The sequence below is a fragment of the Megalopta genalis genome, chromosome 5, assembly GCF_051020955.1.
Source record: "Megalopta genalis isolate 19385.01 chromosome 5, iyMegGena1_principal, whole genome shotgun sequence".
Lineage (NCBI taxonomy): Eukaryota > Metazoa > Arthropoda > Insecta > Hymenoptera > Halictidae > Megalopta > Megalopta genalis.
In genome coordinates this window covers 29,125,160-29,139,549 of record NC_135017.1, presented here as the reverse complement: position 1 = coordinate 29,139,549, position 14,390 = coordinate 29,125,160, and the positions used below count along the sequence as shown (strand labels likewise).

Below are 14,390 nucleotides of genomic sequence, written 5' to 3'. Positions count from 1 at the left end.
GAATCCCGAAAATCGTTCCGGCAATGATTTTATAACACGAAACGTTGTCGAAACTCTTCGTCGCTTTCCGTACATATTCTTTGACGTTTCTAGATACACATATTCTTTTTCGTCACATTTTATGGACGTTTAAGATAGAGGCACCTATTGTGAAACATCGCTCAATTGCGACCCGTTTTTTAAACAATAGCAGACTTGAAGCAGGCTTGAATTAATACAAATAATAACGCAAGTAATACAATACAAAATAAATAGAGCACATGGAAGTGCATGTAACAATTCTTTCCATTTCTTTGTAAACATTGTTCTCTATAAATTCACTTATACAAATACTGTTATTTAACAATCAAATGTAAAGAAATATTTAGTCAAATATAGGTGTTTCTATGCAAGGATATACTTTTTCATATTATGTACTTCGATTTTTTCATTGTTTCTATTATGAAACACATTCGTATTAGATTTTATTCATATGAACATTTTATTCTGGAAACATCAATCTATCGAATAGTAGTATAAATATTCAACAATAATAATTGTCGGTTGCAATAAAATCGATAATAATCTTATACATCCTGAAAAGTGTTCCATAATAGTTACTTGCACTTTACTGAAATAATTAATCTTGTTCTCCTTTAATGTACGAAAAATATTAAAACTGAAATTTTTGATAATAGAATTATACGTTGTATGAACCTAAATTCAGTTTTAAAAACTGCGACAAAAATGATAATACGCGGCTCTGAAAACAAAGGAGTGATGTTTTTCGTAAAATTTTTATTTCGATACATTTTCAGAGCCGTGTATTAGTATCTTTTTCGTATTTTTTTTTTTAGTAGGATTTAAATTCATACGACGCATAGTTCTATTATGAAAAACTCCTTTTTATTTTTGTCATTTTTTTATTCTATGTCAAAGAATATGTATGGAAAGTAATGAAAAGTTTCGTTAATGTTTTACGTTATAAAAAAATTGCCGAAAATAAGCCCTATTTGAACAGATTACTTGTAGTTCCCCCTTTGACTCCTTAAGCGATCCCCAAAATTCAGAAATCTGGTCGAAAAATTATCTTGTTTCTTTCTTTTTATTAAACGGTCTTTTAAGTAACGTGATAAGCAAGTGATCCACGAAATTCAACAATCTCGTCTAAAAATTTCCGATCGTTTTTCTGTTACTAAATGGATTGTAAATAACCTAGTCCTTTTATTTATTAAAAAACAAAGAAATATTTACTTAAGGAGTTAACATCTTTAATTAATTTACTCTCATTTATAAATTAAAATCAGACACCCGGTATATTTCTGACGTGTCGGTCTTCTTTTATTTTTCGAATCGCACGAAAGAGGTCACGAAAGCGTAAAAAAGCTACAATTTATTTCCAATTAATCAAACGGAGAATTGAGACAATAATGCATTTCATAAATATTACAGAATTCGACGAGTGTGTTCTAATTGAGCACGGCTGCGAGCACGATTGCATCAACACTTTAGGTGGTTTCGAGTGCTCTTGTAAACCCGGTTACGAATTACACTCCGACGGAAAACACTGCGAAGGTAAGGTATTATGCAATCCGATATTTTTTTATCGTGTGTTTTCACATTTCATTTAATTAATTGCAGATGCTTGCGGCGGTGTTTTCGAAGACAGTAACGGAACCATCACGAGTCCTTCATTTCCGGTGACCTATCCGGGAAACAAGGATTGCGTTTGGGAAATCATAGCTCCGCCGCAATATCGTATCACGTTGAACTTCACGCATTTTGACCTGGAAGGTAACAAAGCTCGACAACAAGATTGCGAATACGACACTGTCGAAGTCAGCAGCAAGCTCGGCGACGATATCTTGAGGAAACACGGGGTTTTCTGCGGTTCGAGGCCGCCGCCGTTAATTACATCCGAGGGCAACTTTATGAGAGTAGCCTTCACATCCGATAACAGGTATTCGTTCATTTTTCTGTTTAACAAACTAGAATCGTTTGTGATTTTATTTATCAATTTGTTTCAATAAATTTTTTCAGCTAACTCCTTCTAGACATCTTAATTTCTTATAGACGTCAACGTAACGCGTGACAATTTTAATTAGTTGCTAGAAACTAGACAGTTAAATAATAATATTTATATTCTTGATCTAAATGGATCCGAGCCCATCGTCCGAGTGTTAAAATATGAAGATCTTCATAGGCATAATTAAATGGTTACGATTATTCATGTATAGTAGATCCAAATTGTGCAAGAAAATACTAATGTTCGTATAATAGAACAGTTTGATTACAGCATTAGATTACGACTTTATTGAGTTGTATGATAAATAGCGTTGTCCTTAGGTTAGTTTAACCTGATCTATTCCTATGCGAAACATTATTTTCATAATAAATCGTCTAGAATATCGGATCAACTTTATTCTATCGATAATTCCTATCGACTCATTAGTAGACATGACAGATATTTATTGCAAAAATTGTCAAGACATAAGAAAGATTTAATAATATTGTTACACCGTTTCCAACTCATTAAAATTATTAAAAGAAACAATTTATTTTTATTTAATTTCTGTCTCTTACAATCTGCTTGGAAAATTTTTATTTTGCATTAATTATCGCGGTTTATCCGTTAGTAACAAGCCTTAATATTTGGACACATAATTAAGTCGAATATACAATTAATCGATATAATTTTGCCTGCCGGTTTGTACTCGTCGCACGCGTTTGCATTGTTGCTGCTAAAACACTGTCGGTTTGTTTCCCGCAGTATTCAGAAAACAGGGTTCGCAGCTGTTTTCTTTACGGACATGGACGAGTGCGCAAACAACAACGGTGGCTGTCAACACGAGTGCAGAAACATAATAGGCTCTTATCAATGTTCGTGTCACAACGGTTTCACGCTTCATGAAAATGGACACGATTGCAAGGAGGGCGGTTGCAAATACGAAATTGTCTCGCCGATGGGCACTATTATGTCGCCTAATTACCCGGATAATTATCCAGGCCTGAAGGACTGCGTTTGGCATTTCCTCACCAAACCTGGCCATCGTATTAAATTAGTTAGTATTTTTCAGTCCTACCTTATCCTAATTTATTCATTTAAAAAACACAGTTCATTTGTTTCTTATGCATCATATCGCTTTAATGAAGTATAATGAGATGAAACAGAAATAATCTGTGTACTATGAAATCTGTTCACTCTTGTTCAAAACTATTAAATAATGTTATTCATAATTGCAGTTTAAGTAATAAATTCTATAGCTGCGATCATGAGTAACAATAATTAATAATTTCGAACAACAGTGGACAAACTTCACTGTGTACAGAACAATGTAAACATTGTTATTTATGATTGCAGTTTAAATAAGATATTCTAAAGTTTCAATCATGAATAACGACATTATAAATATTGTAAATAGAATACTATAAATAAGATACTTTAAGAGTGTTTTATTTTGGTAATAAGTTAATATCAAACATTTGCTAGAATATACTTTCACCGAAAATTACACAACTAAATTATTAGTTAAATTATTGTTTAACGAAAAGAGAAATTAAAGGCATTTAGAATTTAATCCGGCTGTACATAATCTATTCTCGAGGCACGTCGAATGGAACAGAGGGAATGACGATAAATAAATCCAATGCTCCACAGATCTTCAAAGTCTTCGAGATGGAATCCCATCAGGAGTGTGCTTACGATCATATCGCCATTTACGACGGAGATTCTCCGGACAGTCATATTCTCGGGAAATTCTGCGGTACAAAGGAACCTCATCCAATTCTAGCTACGGGAAATCAAATGTATATGGTTTTCAAGAGCGATGTTTCCGTCCAGAGGAAAGGTTTCCTTGCAACTCATAGCACTGGTAAGGAAGCGACGATGATAAGCTGATCCAAATATCAGCACCTGTCAGGTCAATTTAATTATCATAGTGCTACAGAAAATATTGCAGGATACAACAATTATTGCCGTTTTCTTCTGTTTCAAGAAATTATATATACCTACAAACGATAAAGAAATATTTGAGAAATGTTTTCCTCTATAAAATTACATTTCATTGAATATTTGTCATTAAAAAATCAAAAGAATGAATAGCTTTGAAAAAAGTACTTGGGGTACCAAAATGTTTGTGATTACAAAGAATCCTTTAAAGTGGACTAATAGAACATAATATAAAATAGTGAAAGAAATTCTACACCAACTATGAGATAATTATATTGAACATGACAATATAAAATAGTAATAGAATTCTGCATGATGATGCTTTTCACGAGATTGTTTCAAGTACAGCATACGCTATATTAAATTCTTCTTTAAATTATTGGAAAATAGTGTATTTCCTGTATATTCAAATATAATGATTATACATTAAACTTATACATTGCATATAATATATTCAAATTAATAATGTATATATTCAAATTATTAACGTAAATTAATAAGTACCAATAATAGAATATTGGAAACATGATCTTAATTCATGATATAATTCTTATATTTCTTACAACGTAACAAATCAATGTAAAATATTTTCCGGATCATTGTAATAAAGCAGTAAATCTTCCACAAAACAACGTTTTAAGAACGATAAAATAAAGTTTTAAGTTCGTAACAATTATTCTTTAAGATCAGTGTTCACAAAATTATCAAAATACAGTAATTTCTCCAAATATCGACAAATTTGGAAGAAGAGATACGATTATACAAGCCTTGTGGCACGTTTTCATAGTTACCGATTCTAAACAACTATAAAAACGAGCCGCAAGGCTCGAACAATCGTATCTCCTCTTCCTAAATTGTCCATATTTGTGCGCAATCTGAGTGCGAATTAGGGAGAAATTACTGTATCACGTTAAATAACGTATCTCGACTCGATTATAGAAACAACTCGTGATTTAGCACTATAGCATATTTCAATCTCGCTCTCCAAGCACGAACCTTCTCGTGCCTCGGTCTTGTGCAATATAAAATCGCGTTCGACCATCGAAATCGCATGTAGCCTATCGAGCAAGCCGAGCTCTATTCCGTGGGCTCTCATTTCCAGTCGTCAATCACTTAGAATGTCGCGAAATCGAATAATCTAACGAACCTGACAACCATTTCGCTAACGTAATTGTGTCGCACAGCCTGCGGTGGTCACCTGGTCGCAACAGATGAAGTCAAGTATTTGTACTCGCATGCGAAGTACAGCTATAATAATTACGACCACAGAACGGACTGCGATTGGGCGATAGAGGCACCGCCTGGGAAAAACGTGCATTTGACTTTCCTCAAGTTCAATCTTGAATACGAGACCGAATGCAACTACGATTTCGTCGAAGTTTATTCCGGACTGGACACTTCCGGTCCCATGTATGGACGATACTGTGGTACCAGCGTAAGTGTACTTTCTGCTATTAAGTTAACAAATTTAGCTACACTTTCGAGATCACAAGCGCAATGCAATAAAAGAATGTACACTTGCCGACAAAAGTTGCGAAACTTTACGTATAGGTAACATTTGAGTAAAATTTTATATTTCAATGAATATACACTCATATAGGAAAGTATTAGAACGCTTACGCGTTTCTAATATTCAATTAATAAAATATATGTGTTAAACTGAAGCATTTGATATAATATGACAAATATAACAAGGGATGGGTCTTAAGACTGCGTAAGCAAAATTAGAAAATAATTCAACAATATATAGCGTTTTTACAGTACATTTATTGTAAACACGTATCAGAAATGGCTCACAAAAGTATTCGAACGAAACAATTAATAGTTATTTAAATTGAACGATTAAAGGTTTTAATAGGAAATTTATCCACCTTTTGCTTTTATAACAACCCTAAGTCCGTTTTCCATTGAGTGGACCAACTTAGAAGTAACATTTGCACGTCTTATTAACTTAAAAGTACATATTGCAGTGGACCATAGAACACGTTTAATAAAAAGATACGTAACGAAAGTAAAAAATATGAAAATGAAATAAAAGTTAATAACATAAGAAAATTAAATTTATATTTTCATTGATACAAATTTTTATTCTATGTTTCTAACTTTTGTCGATAAGTGTACATAATTATATGCAAAAAAAATATCAACATCATTTGAAGATCAAGTTCTCCGATTCATTCCACATGTCTGAATGTATTTCAACGTCAGCTACACGATGCGATAGAAAAATATGCGCTTATATAGAAATCAACATCGATGACCTTAAAAACTCTGAAAACAGTGACTTAGAAAAGATATCACTTTTGCATAGTTAGCATTCGTCTCTCGATACCAGTCAAATTCAAAAAATGTACAATATGAGAGTAGCCTTTACATCCGATAACAGGTATTCGTTCATTTTTCTGTTTAACAAACTAGAATCGTTTGTAATTTTATTTATCAATTTGTTTCAATAAATTTTTTCAGCTAACTCCTTCTAGACACCTTAATTTCTTATAGACGCCAACGTAACGCGTGACAATTTTAATTAGTTGCTAGAAACTAGACAGTTAAATAATAATATTTATATTCTTGGTCTAAATGGATCCGAGCCCATCGTCCGAGTGCTAAAATATGAAGATCTTCATAGGCATAATCAAATGGTTACGATCATTCATGTATAATAGATCCAAATTGTGCAAGAAAATACTAATGTTCGGATAATAGAACAGTTTGATTACAGCATTAGATTACGTCTTTATTGAGTTGTATGATAAATAGCGTTGTCCTTAGATTAGTTTAACCTGATCTATTCCTATGCGAAACATTATTTTCATAATAAATCGTCTAGAATATCGGATCAACTTTATTCTATCGATAATTCCTATCGACTCATTAGTAGACATGGCAGATATTTATTGCAAAAATATCACTTTTGCATAGTTAGTATTCGTCTCTCGATACCAGTCAAATGCAAAAAATGTACAATATTTCTCGTAACATCGCTATTGGTAGGAGACGTTTGGGTGGCCTGTTTTAAGCGAAAAACATTCTATTCTTATGTGGACAATAACGAATTTCAGAACACCACGGACTTCATCTCGATGAACGAGGCCCTGCTGGTGAGATTCCGAACGGACGACACGATAGCGAACAAAGGGTTCGTGGCGGTGTTCGTCGCAGTGGACTGGCAGGTCAGCGGCGAGAACTACGGAGGCTCGGGCAACGAAGACACCGACGTGGAGAACCTCTGATCCGTGGCCGGCCTCGCCAATCGACTAAGTTACGGCTGGTACATCGGCTCGATCTTGCAAAGCAACGATCACAGCGAGAACGAATAATAGGATCGTTGTCGAAGCGAGCGTCCAACGTATCCTGGATGCAAATCTCGCTGGATGGTCGAGGCCGCCAAGCTTATTCCACCCGGCAGTACGTCCACGCAAAGCAAATCACGCGGCCCGAATATGATCATCCGCGTTCAGCGTCGATCCGTGTTGGCCAGGAGAAGCGTGGCTGGATAGATATCCAGTCTCACAAGGATAATTTATACCGAGGCGTTAGGTAACGGCTATCCGTTTCTGGGTCGGTACGCGTATGTACGAGTTCGAAATTCGGTCTATCGACGGGCCAATCGTGCCATTATATGTTTAGGTAGAATCGCGTTACACTGTTAACTCTTTTAAGTTCGAAATCCCAGTAAAACAGCGCGTTCTCTTCCGGAGAGAGAAACGGAGAACAGGAGGAAGCATCGTCGCGACATTGCCAAAGTGATTACCTGCGTCCATCGTTACGAGGGTTCGATAATGCGACCGATGCCAACGAGGAGGCGAGGTCCACACGAAAAGACAGTTGAATCTCTTCGACGTTGTTCTCGCAAACACTGCCCTGCAAACGTACCAAACGATTCGACAAAGCTTAAAGATCACTTTATTCCCGGTCTCTCTCTCTCTCTCTCTCTCTCTCTCTCTCTCTTTCTCTCTCTCTCTCTCTTTCTATCTATCTCAATACCTCTCCCTCTCTCTCTTAATCCTCAAATCCCTGTCTCCTCTTTGACGAAAGTGCTTCGCCATTCGTTGTACTTTTTAAGAGTCTCACCTTGAACGTACGCTGATAAATGGTTCTAAACTGTAACGGTAAAACAATAAGAGCAGGACGAGGGTGTTTGGGCCGGGACGATTAGCGTTCCCCGCTAAACAGACCTCGCTCGGACACGTTCCAAACAAGAACTTGTGCAAATATTTGGGTAATCTAGATATAAAATTAGGGATAGCGCTGATCGATCCTACAGTCGGCGATAGAAATTTTAAGGCGAGCCTCGATCGAACTGTTCCGCGTTTGTCTCGCGTTGTCGAGGCTCCCGGCGACCGTTTATTGTACATAGATAAAAACTTAGATGTAGACGTCGTGCCGTTTTATATGTAGTCATAGGATCGACGACCGATCAAATATTTCGCTATTCGAGTGTTTTCCGACCGTTCTTGAATATGTACTTCGCCATCCGTTGCACAGTCAACGAGTGTTGTTCCACTTTATTCGATCGACACGAATCGTTAGCGAGGAGAATTTTAAGAGAAACCTCGAGATACGATTGGAACGTGAAACGTCTGAATCGATGGAGTTTTTCGAGAATGCGTAATACTTATCGGTTGCTTGAATTCAGGAAACGATTTATTAACTAATACTCTGAAAAGCGTTTGGATTCTTGTCGTCGTGCGTGTTTGATTTGAAGAAAGTGTGGAGATCGAATTTTTCTGGTCGTATCTGTGTTTCCGGAGTAATCTCTTCTGTTTTTGTTCGATGTACCTCTCGACTTTTCAAGTTCGTTCGAAATGTTCTTTTAACGTAGCATTTATTGTATCATAATTGTGTATAATATGTGTTAAACGAATTAAGAGAGTATTATAAAAGGATAAAATAAGGAGTTTAGAGATAGAAGTATGGATACAAGGCAAGAGGAACTTACTTACTAGTAGCTGTAACGTCGATAATAATGTTCAATTTCAACAGTATTCGTGTGGATCGATTAAAATGGGAGTACCGCGTGTGGAACAAGAACAAAAAAAAGTATCCAGTCAGGAAAATAAGCAGATAATAGTGATAAGTTTGATTGCTAACAATTAACGAAGAAAACATCGGCATATTATACTCCGAAATACATAAAGTCAGCCGAGGTAACTAAAGGTCACAGTAATTTCAGGTAAACTTTGTCCATTTACTGAAACTATGATTTATGCGTTGGAAGTTTTTTAACAACTCGCAACTAAACACTAAAGAAATATATTTATAAAGTAAGGTTGCATTTTCAGCGAAAACCGATTTGTTGGAAACAAAGTCAAATTTATTGTCGATTCCAAATTTATCGTTGCGACGAATGATTCCGAATACACGATATATCATCATTACGAATTCGCCAAGGGACTCGTGTTTTAAACAAGGACAAAAAGGAAATGTTATTCTTTGTATATTGTATTTGAAAATCCGCGCGTTCGCGTGTAAACAGCATATCATGTAAGAAACACCAAAAGATATCATCGGCGGAAAGACGAATTATTCGAGCGAATACCTAGTTTTGAAATTTCATGGTTTTTCATATTCTTTCTACATGATGCACTGCCTTGTGAACATTTTTAATAATGCCGCGACAAAATTGTTCGTCAAAATGGTGTGTCCTTCGTTTTTGTTTCGCGTCGCATTGCATGCGTTGTATTGCAAGACGAATACGGCCTATATTAATCAAAAGGACATGTTTCTATTCGAACACGAGTGTAAACACAGTGATTTCGATTTGTTTGCAAGTATGCATGTATGTGTCTTTAAGTATGTACACGCATATAGTGTTGGTCCTTTAAAAGAAAAGTTCATACGCCTAACACACACGTATAATATCTTATCTATTAACGGATGATAAGAACAATATTAGGCGTCGCGTCAAGTTCCTTTTTGTAAATTATATGTGATTTATTTGTTCTCAGAAATACACGTTATAGGCACTCTACATATTACTATATGTATAAAACAACTATATACTTTTCCATTATATGCTATTCCTCTATCAAACAATGATTCCATATCCACAAATTTTCCTCTATTTTAAGAGGCAAGCCAGGTTACCAACTAGTAATATCGATATTTTTTACGCTTTCCAATAACAGCGCATACAGCGATTATATCCTGAAATACTTTTTGCTCAAAGTTATTATTATTTATTAAATTATTATTATAACATAAATTAATCAATGACTAAATGTCGTCTCGATAAACCTATAATAAAAGTATAAATTAAATAATCCGTTTTATATACACAAGTTCTCATTCAAAATTACTTAAACATGTCAAATTTGTACTTTCCTCAAGCTTTCTAAGTTTATCGGCAATGCAACGATATAAAAATTAAAAATTTCATTAGTTTTTTGTATCTAATAAATATTAAAGACTGCAGGTGTCGTCGTTAATCTGCATAACCAAAAATAGTTAAAAATCTAAACAATGTCAATTCAAACAATATGAAGATCAGTCATCTATAATATACAGTAACGAACCTAATTAAGCTTTAATATCAACAAACATTGAGATTGAACCAGGTAGGTGTCGTAATTATTATAAACAAAAATTGAAAGTAGATAAACAATTTCAACAATCAGCAGTTAAAACATAATGCATAAACTGTATTGTCGAGCACGATTTTTAGATATTTGTTTATTAACATCTTCCTATAACAGATTATTTGATTGTTACTTGCAACTATGTATATCTTATTTACAAGCTTTAAATTGTTACAAGATTGTTGCAAGCATTGCAACGGCACTCTTTAAGAACTACTTAATATTGATGGCTCTATATTCGGTCAACGAGATCACTACAAATGCAAGGACAAAGAAGTGCGTGGTCGATCTGTTACATCACTGGCTACAGCTGTTGCGATATTATGTTAATATCTATGATCAACTTTCATGATCGTACTTGAAACTGATATGTCTGTAGACTTATAGACTGAGATTATTAGACACGATCAACTGCATCGAGAATAAACCTTGTTTTCATATCGTTTAAAATACAGAGCGTAGAATTTACAAAAAACCGATTACAATAGAGTCGAACGACGCATCTCAGAAACTACATAGCTTTTACATAATTTCAACATAGATGTCCTTTTCTGAATTAGAACTAATTCGATATTCGCATTATTTGAGCTAGATGTTTGTCAGGAGAAATATATTCCTTTTATTCTCCATCATTTTCTTTATTTGTTGTCAGTTTTTATTTATTTGAGAGCAGATAATATACCCAAAAAATTTCTTTGTGCATTTGTTACGACACATATTTTATTCGTTGAAATATTTCACAATTTTGTCATTAATAAAATTGTGGAAAGAAGAAATGACACATTAATGTAATATGAAAATGACTCGTGGAAAAAGTACAGTCATTCATTCCTTGTCTACCAGTAACAGAAAATGGCAAATTAGAAACTGTTCTAAAATTACACTAAACAAGTAACAGAGTTACTACAAATCTAGTCAAAATCAGTATAAACAATATCTTGTTTGAAAACAGTAAGTTCATAATCAAATTACAGTTATTTTTAAGTAAATTCACAGTATGGAAGACTAATCACATAGACGCTGGCTACCTCATCGCTAATTTCGTAAGGTGACGCTATACTGCATTCGCAAATGCGTTAGGTCATATTCTATTAAGTACATTAATGCAATTTAATTAAAACTTTCGTATTACTGGACTCTATTTAGTAATATATTATATATATTCAATATAAAATATTGAATATATAATTTTAATACATGCATTTAATACAAATATTCCGTAATATATTAGATATTATTTAATATAAAGTATTCGGGTAATGTATAATATATTATAACATATGATATGCAATATATAATATATTATTGAATACTTTATATTAACAACGTTCTCTTATCCAAAGTCTGTTGAATTATTTTGCTCGCCGATCGCTGCATAGTTGAGTTATTTCGCGCGTAGATTGCTGCATACTTGAGTTATTTCGAGCTGCAGTATGCACTTTGTGTCCAGAATTGCACGACTTCCCATGGGAGGACGATCTTCAAGATCTACCGCTTTCCTTACCGGAGATCCGACCGTCTGTGACCAATTTTAGAAAAAGTGAGCGGCCAACTGGCACATGCGCTCTCTCATCGACAGCTCTCATCCTTCCTTGGTTCTTATTCTCGAGAAAAACGCTTCAATAAACCGCTCGTGCATAAAAACAGAATGCTGTACAATTCCAACAATTCAATCGGTCTGGGACATCAGCAATATTGGATTATCAAATGTGCCAGATCATTTGAACATATGGAGCAATGCAGCAAGAACTACACTTGCAGTTCACTGCAAGAAGAAATACAGTTTTAAGAACTCCTATGGTTGAAACAGTAGGGTACATTCATTATTCAAAACACTACTGACTGTCACTAATTTTCCATTATACTTGAAAATTAATTTTGATTGCAATGTATTAAGTACGCCAAAATTTATTTTTTTACGATTTACGATACGATTACAAAAGCAATTCCTATATAGTAAATATTGTCTTTTCTACTTTTATATTATATTATATAGACTGCGAATCTCTATGAAGAATAAAAATTATCTGCGTTAGTTGTAAGAAGCAATAGCCAGTTAAAATTGTCTTTGTTCCTCTAGCAATCTTAATAAGTCAAGAATAATACATCGACATTTTCTCAGATTCTTTTAATCTTCTTCATGTTTTATATTTTTTCTACTCATTTTTGTCAGAAAAATCCGGGATCTAGTTAATAAACGAATTATTTTGGTTTCGTTTTTTATGACTACTAGTATGGTACTAAACATGTTGTCTCGCATTGCTGTCAATTACCTGTTTATAAAGAAAACCCATGTAAAATAGAATATAATCCATATGGAAAAATAGGAGAATTATTTAAATTATGAAAGTCCAATATAAACAATAAATTATATTCAAACAAACCATACTAAAATTGTAGAATAAATGAAATTCTTCGTAATTTTAATGAAATATTTATTTTTTCTAATATTTATTTAAAATAAACGACTTTCTTGAAGAAAATTATGCATTGCCAATAATACAGAAATTCGGAGAAAATTTAAACACACTCGCGAATATGATTATTCGTAACGATCAAAGAAATTGAACCTTGATAAATCAAAGCATGCCATGTAAAGATAGAATTACTGTTTCTTTCCTGAACCTAAGTTTTCCTATGTGTATAGTTTTCGTGAAAATATTACAATATTGCCAACCCTGGCAAAACATGTTTCGTACATCTTTTGTAACAAAAGAAGTACGAAGAAAACGCAGCGATAAATTATCGAATAGAAAGTACAGCCATACTTAAATGGTATTTGAAATCGTAATTTCAATAATTGACTTCAGTATTAAATAATGAATACAATTGTTGCACGTGCGCGTACATTATACGAACGGAGAGCAATGTCTATTCTTAGCTGATGCACAAGTTCAACGTCCATAAGAAAGTGCAGTAGTTTTGCAACTAAGAATACATGCAGTGTCACTTTTTGTCTCATCATGCAAGGAAGAGTATAATCTTGTAAGTGTACAGTAAGATCTCGATTGCCTTGAAATTGTTTAACGCAGAATACTGGGTTAATTATATATTAATTAACGCATAATTAAATTGTATAACATAACATTGTAATTATATTTAAAAATCCTACACTTTATTGTGACATGGTTGAATTATTATACATCGTGTAATTATATTCTGATAATTCGGAATTGAATCAATCGACACACCCTGTATTCCAGAACATGCGACGCTGGTCATAGCTGTACCCTGTGAACACTACTTTAAAATGTGTAATATAGGATATTTCGTTATCAACTGATAATTTACATAATTTTATATATTACTGTAACATATAATTTTTCAAGGAATTATATCCCTGTATTAATCGTAGCAGTTTTAAAATTATTTTCCTTACTGTTACTGCATTAGGGATGCAGTTCAATAACCCGCTATGATTGATAATCTGACACTGCCGAAATTTCAAGCAAGCGGGATTATCGAAATTCTAGTTTAATTACACAATATAGTAATATAGCAGCGGAATCGAGTGAAATATTCTTATCAATGTTGAGATATGACAAAAAAAGTACTTTTCGGTAGTAATAATTACTTTAGAAACCAAATAAGTATGTGCGAGACCTACATTATTCGGGAAAAAATCAAGTAAGGACTATTTTATATAATCATGAGACTTTCTCTCAAGAGTCTTGAACATCTTTGTTCACCACATACACCATGAAACTCTGACGACAGTCATTTCAAGGTGCACTGCAATCAGAAACTCGATTCGCATGTCTAAAGAACATAATAAACATTTACATTTGTATATCAATTCAACAAGACTTTTGTTTGAAATATTAATGCTGAATTAAAATTAACATAAATATATGAACTCAAAAAAATTAAAATAATTAAAA

General features: G+C 33.7%; 1 protein-coding gene across 1 annotated transcript in view; it reads left to right on the top strand.

Annotated features, from left to right (window-relative positions):
• Nucleotides 1–9,902, top strand: part of tok (tolloid-like protein 1 tolkin) — a 160,050-nt gene extending 150,148 nt beyond the window's left edge. The window contains exons 10-15 of the mRNA XM_076522261.1: nucleotides 1,432–1,554; nucleotides 1,621–1,939; nucleotides 2,750–3,041; nucleotides 3,638–3,851; nucleotides 5,113–5,363; nucleotides 6,991–9,902. Coding sequence (XP_076378376.1) covers nucleotides 1,432–1,554; nucleotides 1,621–1,939; nucleotides 2,750–3,041; nucleotides 3,638–3,851; nucleotides 5,113–5,363; nucleotides 6,991–7,161 — 1,370 coding nt within the window. The 3' untranslated portion in view covers nucleotides 7,162–9,902. The remainder of the gene's footprint in view (nucleotides 1–1,431; nucleotides 1,555–1,620; nucleotides 1,940–2,749; nucleotides 3,042–3,637; nucleotides 3,852–5,112; nucleotides 5,364–6,990) is intronic.
• Nucleotides 9,903–14,390: the final 4,488 nt, after the last annotated feature.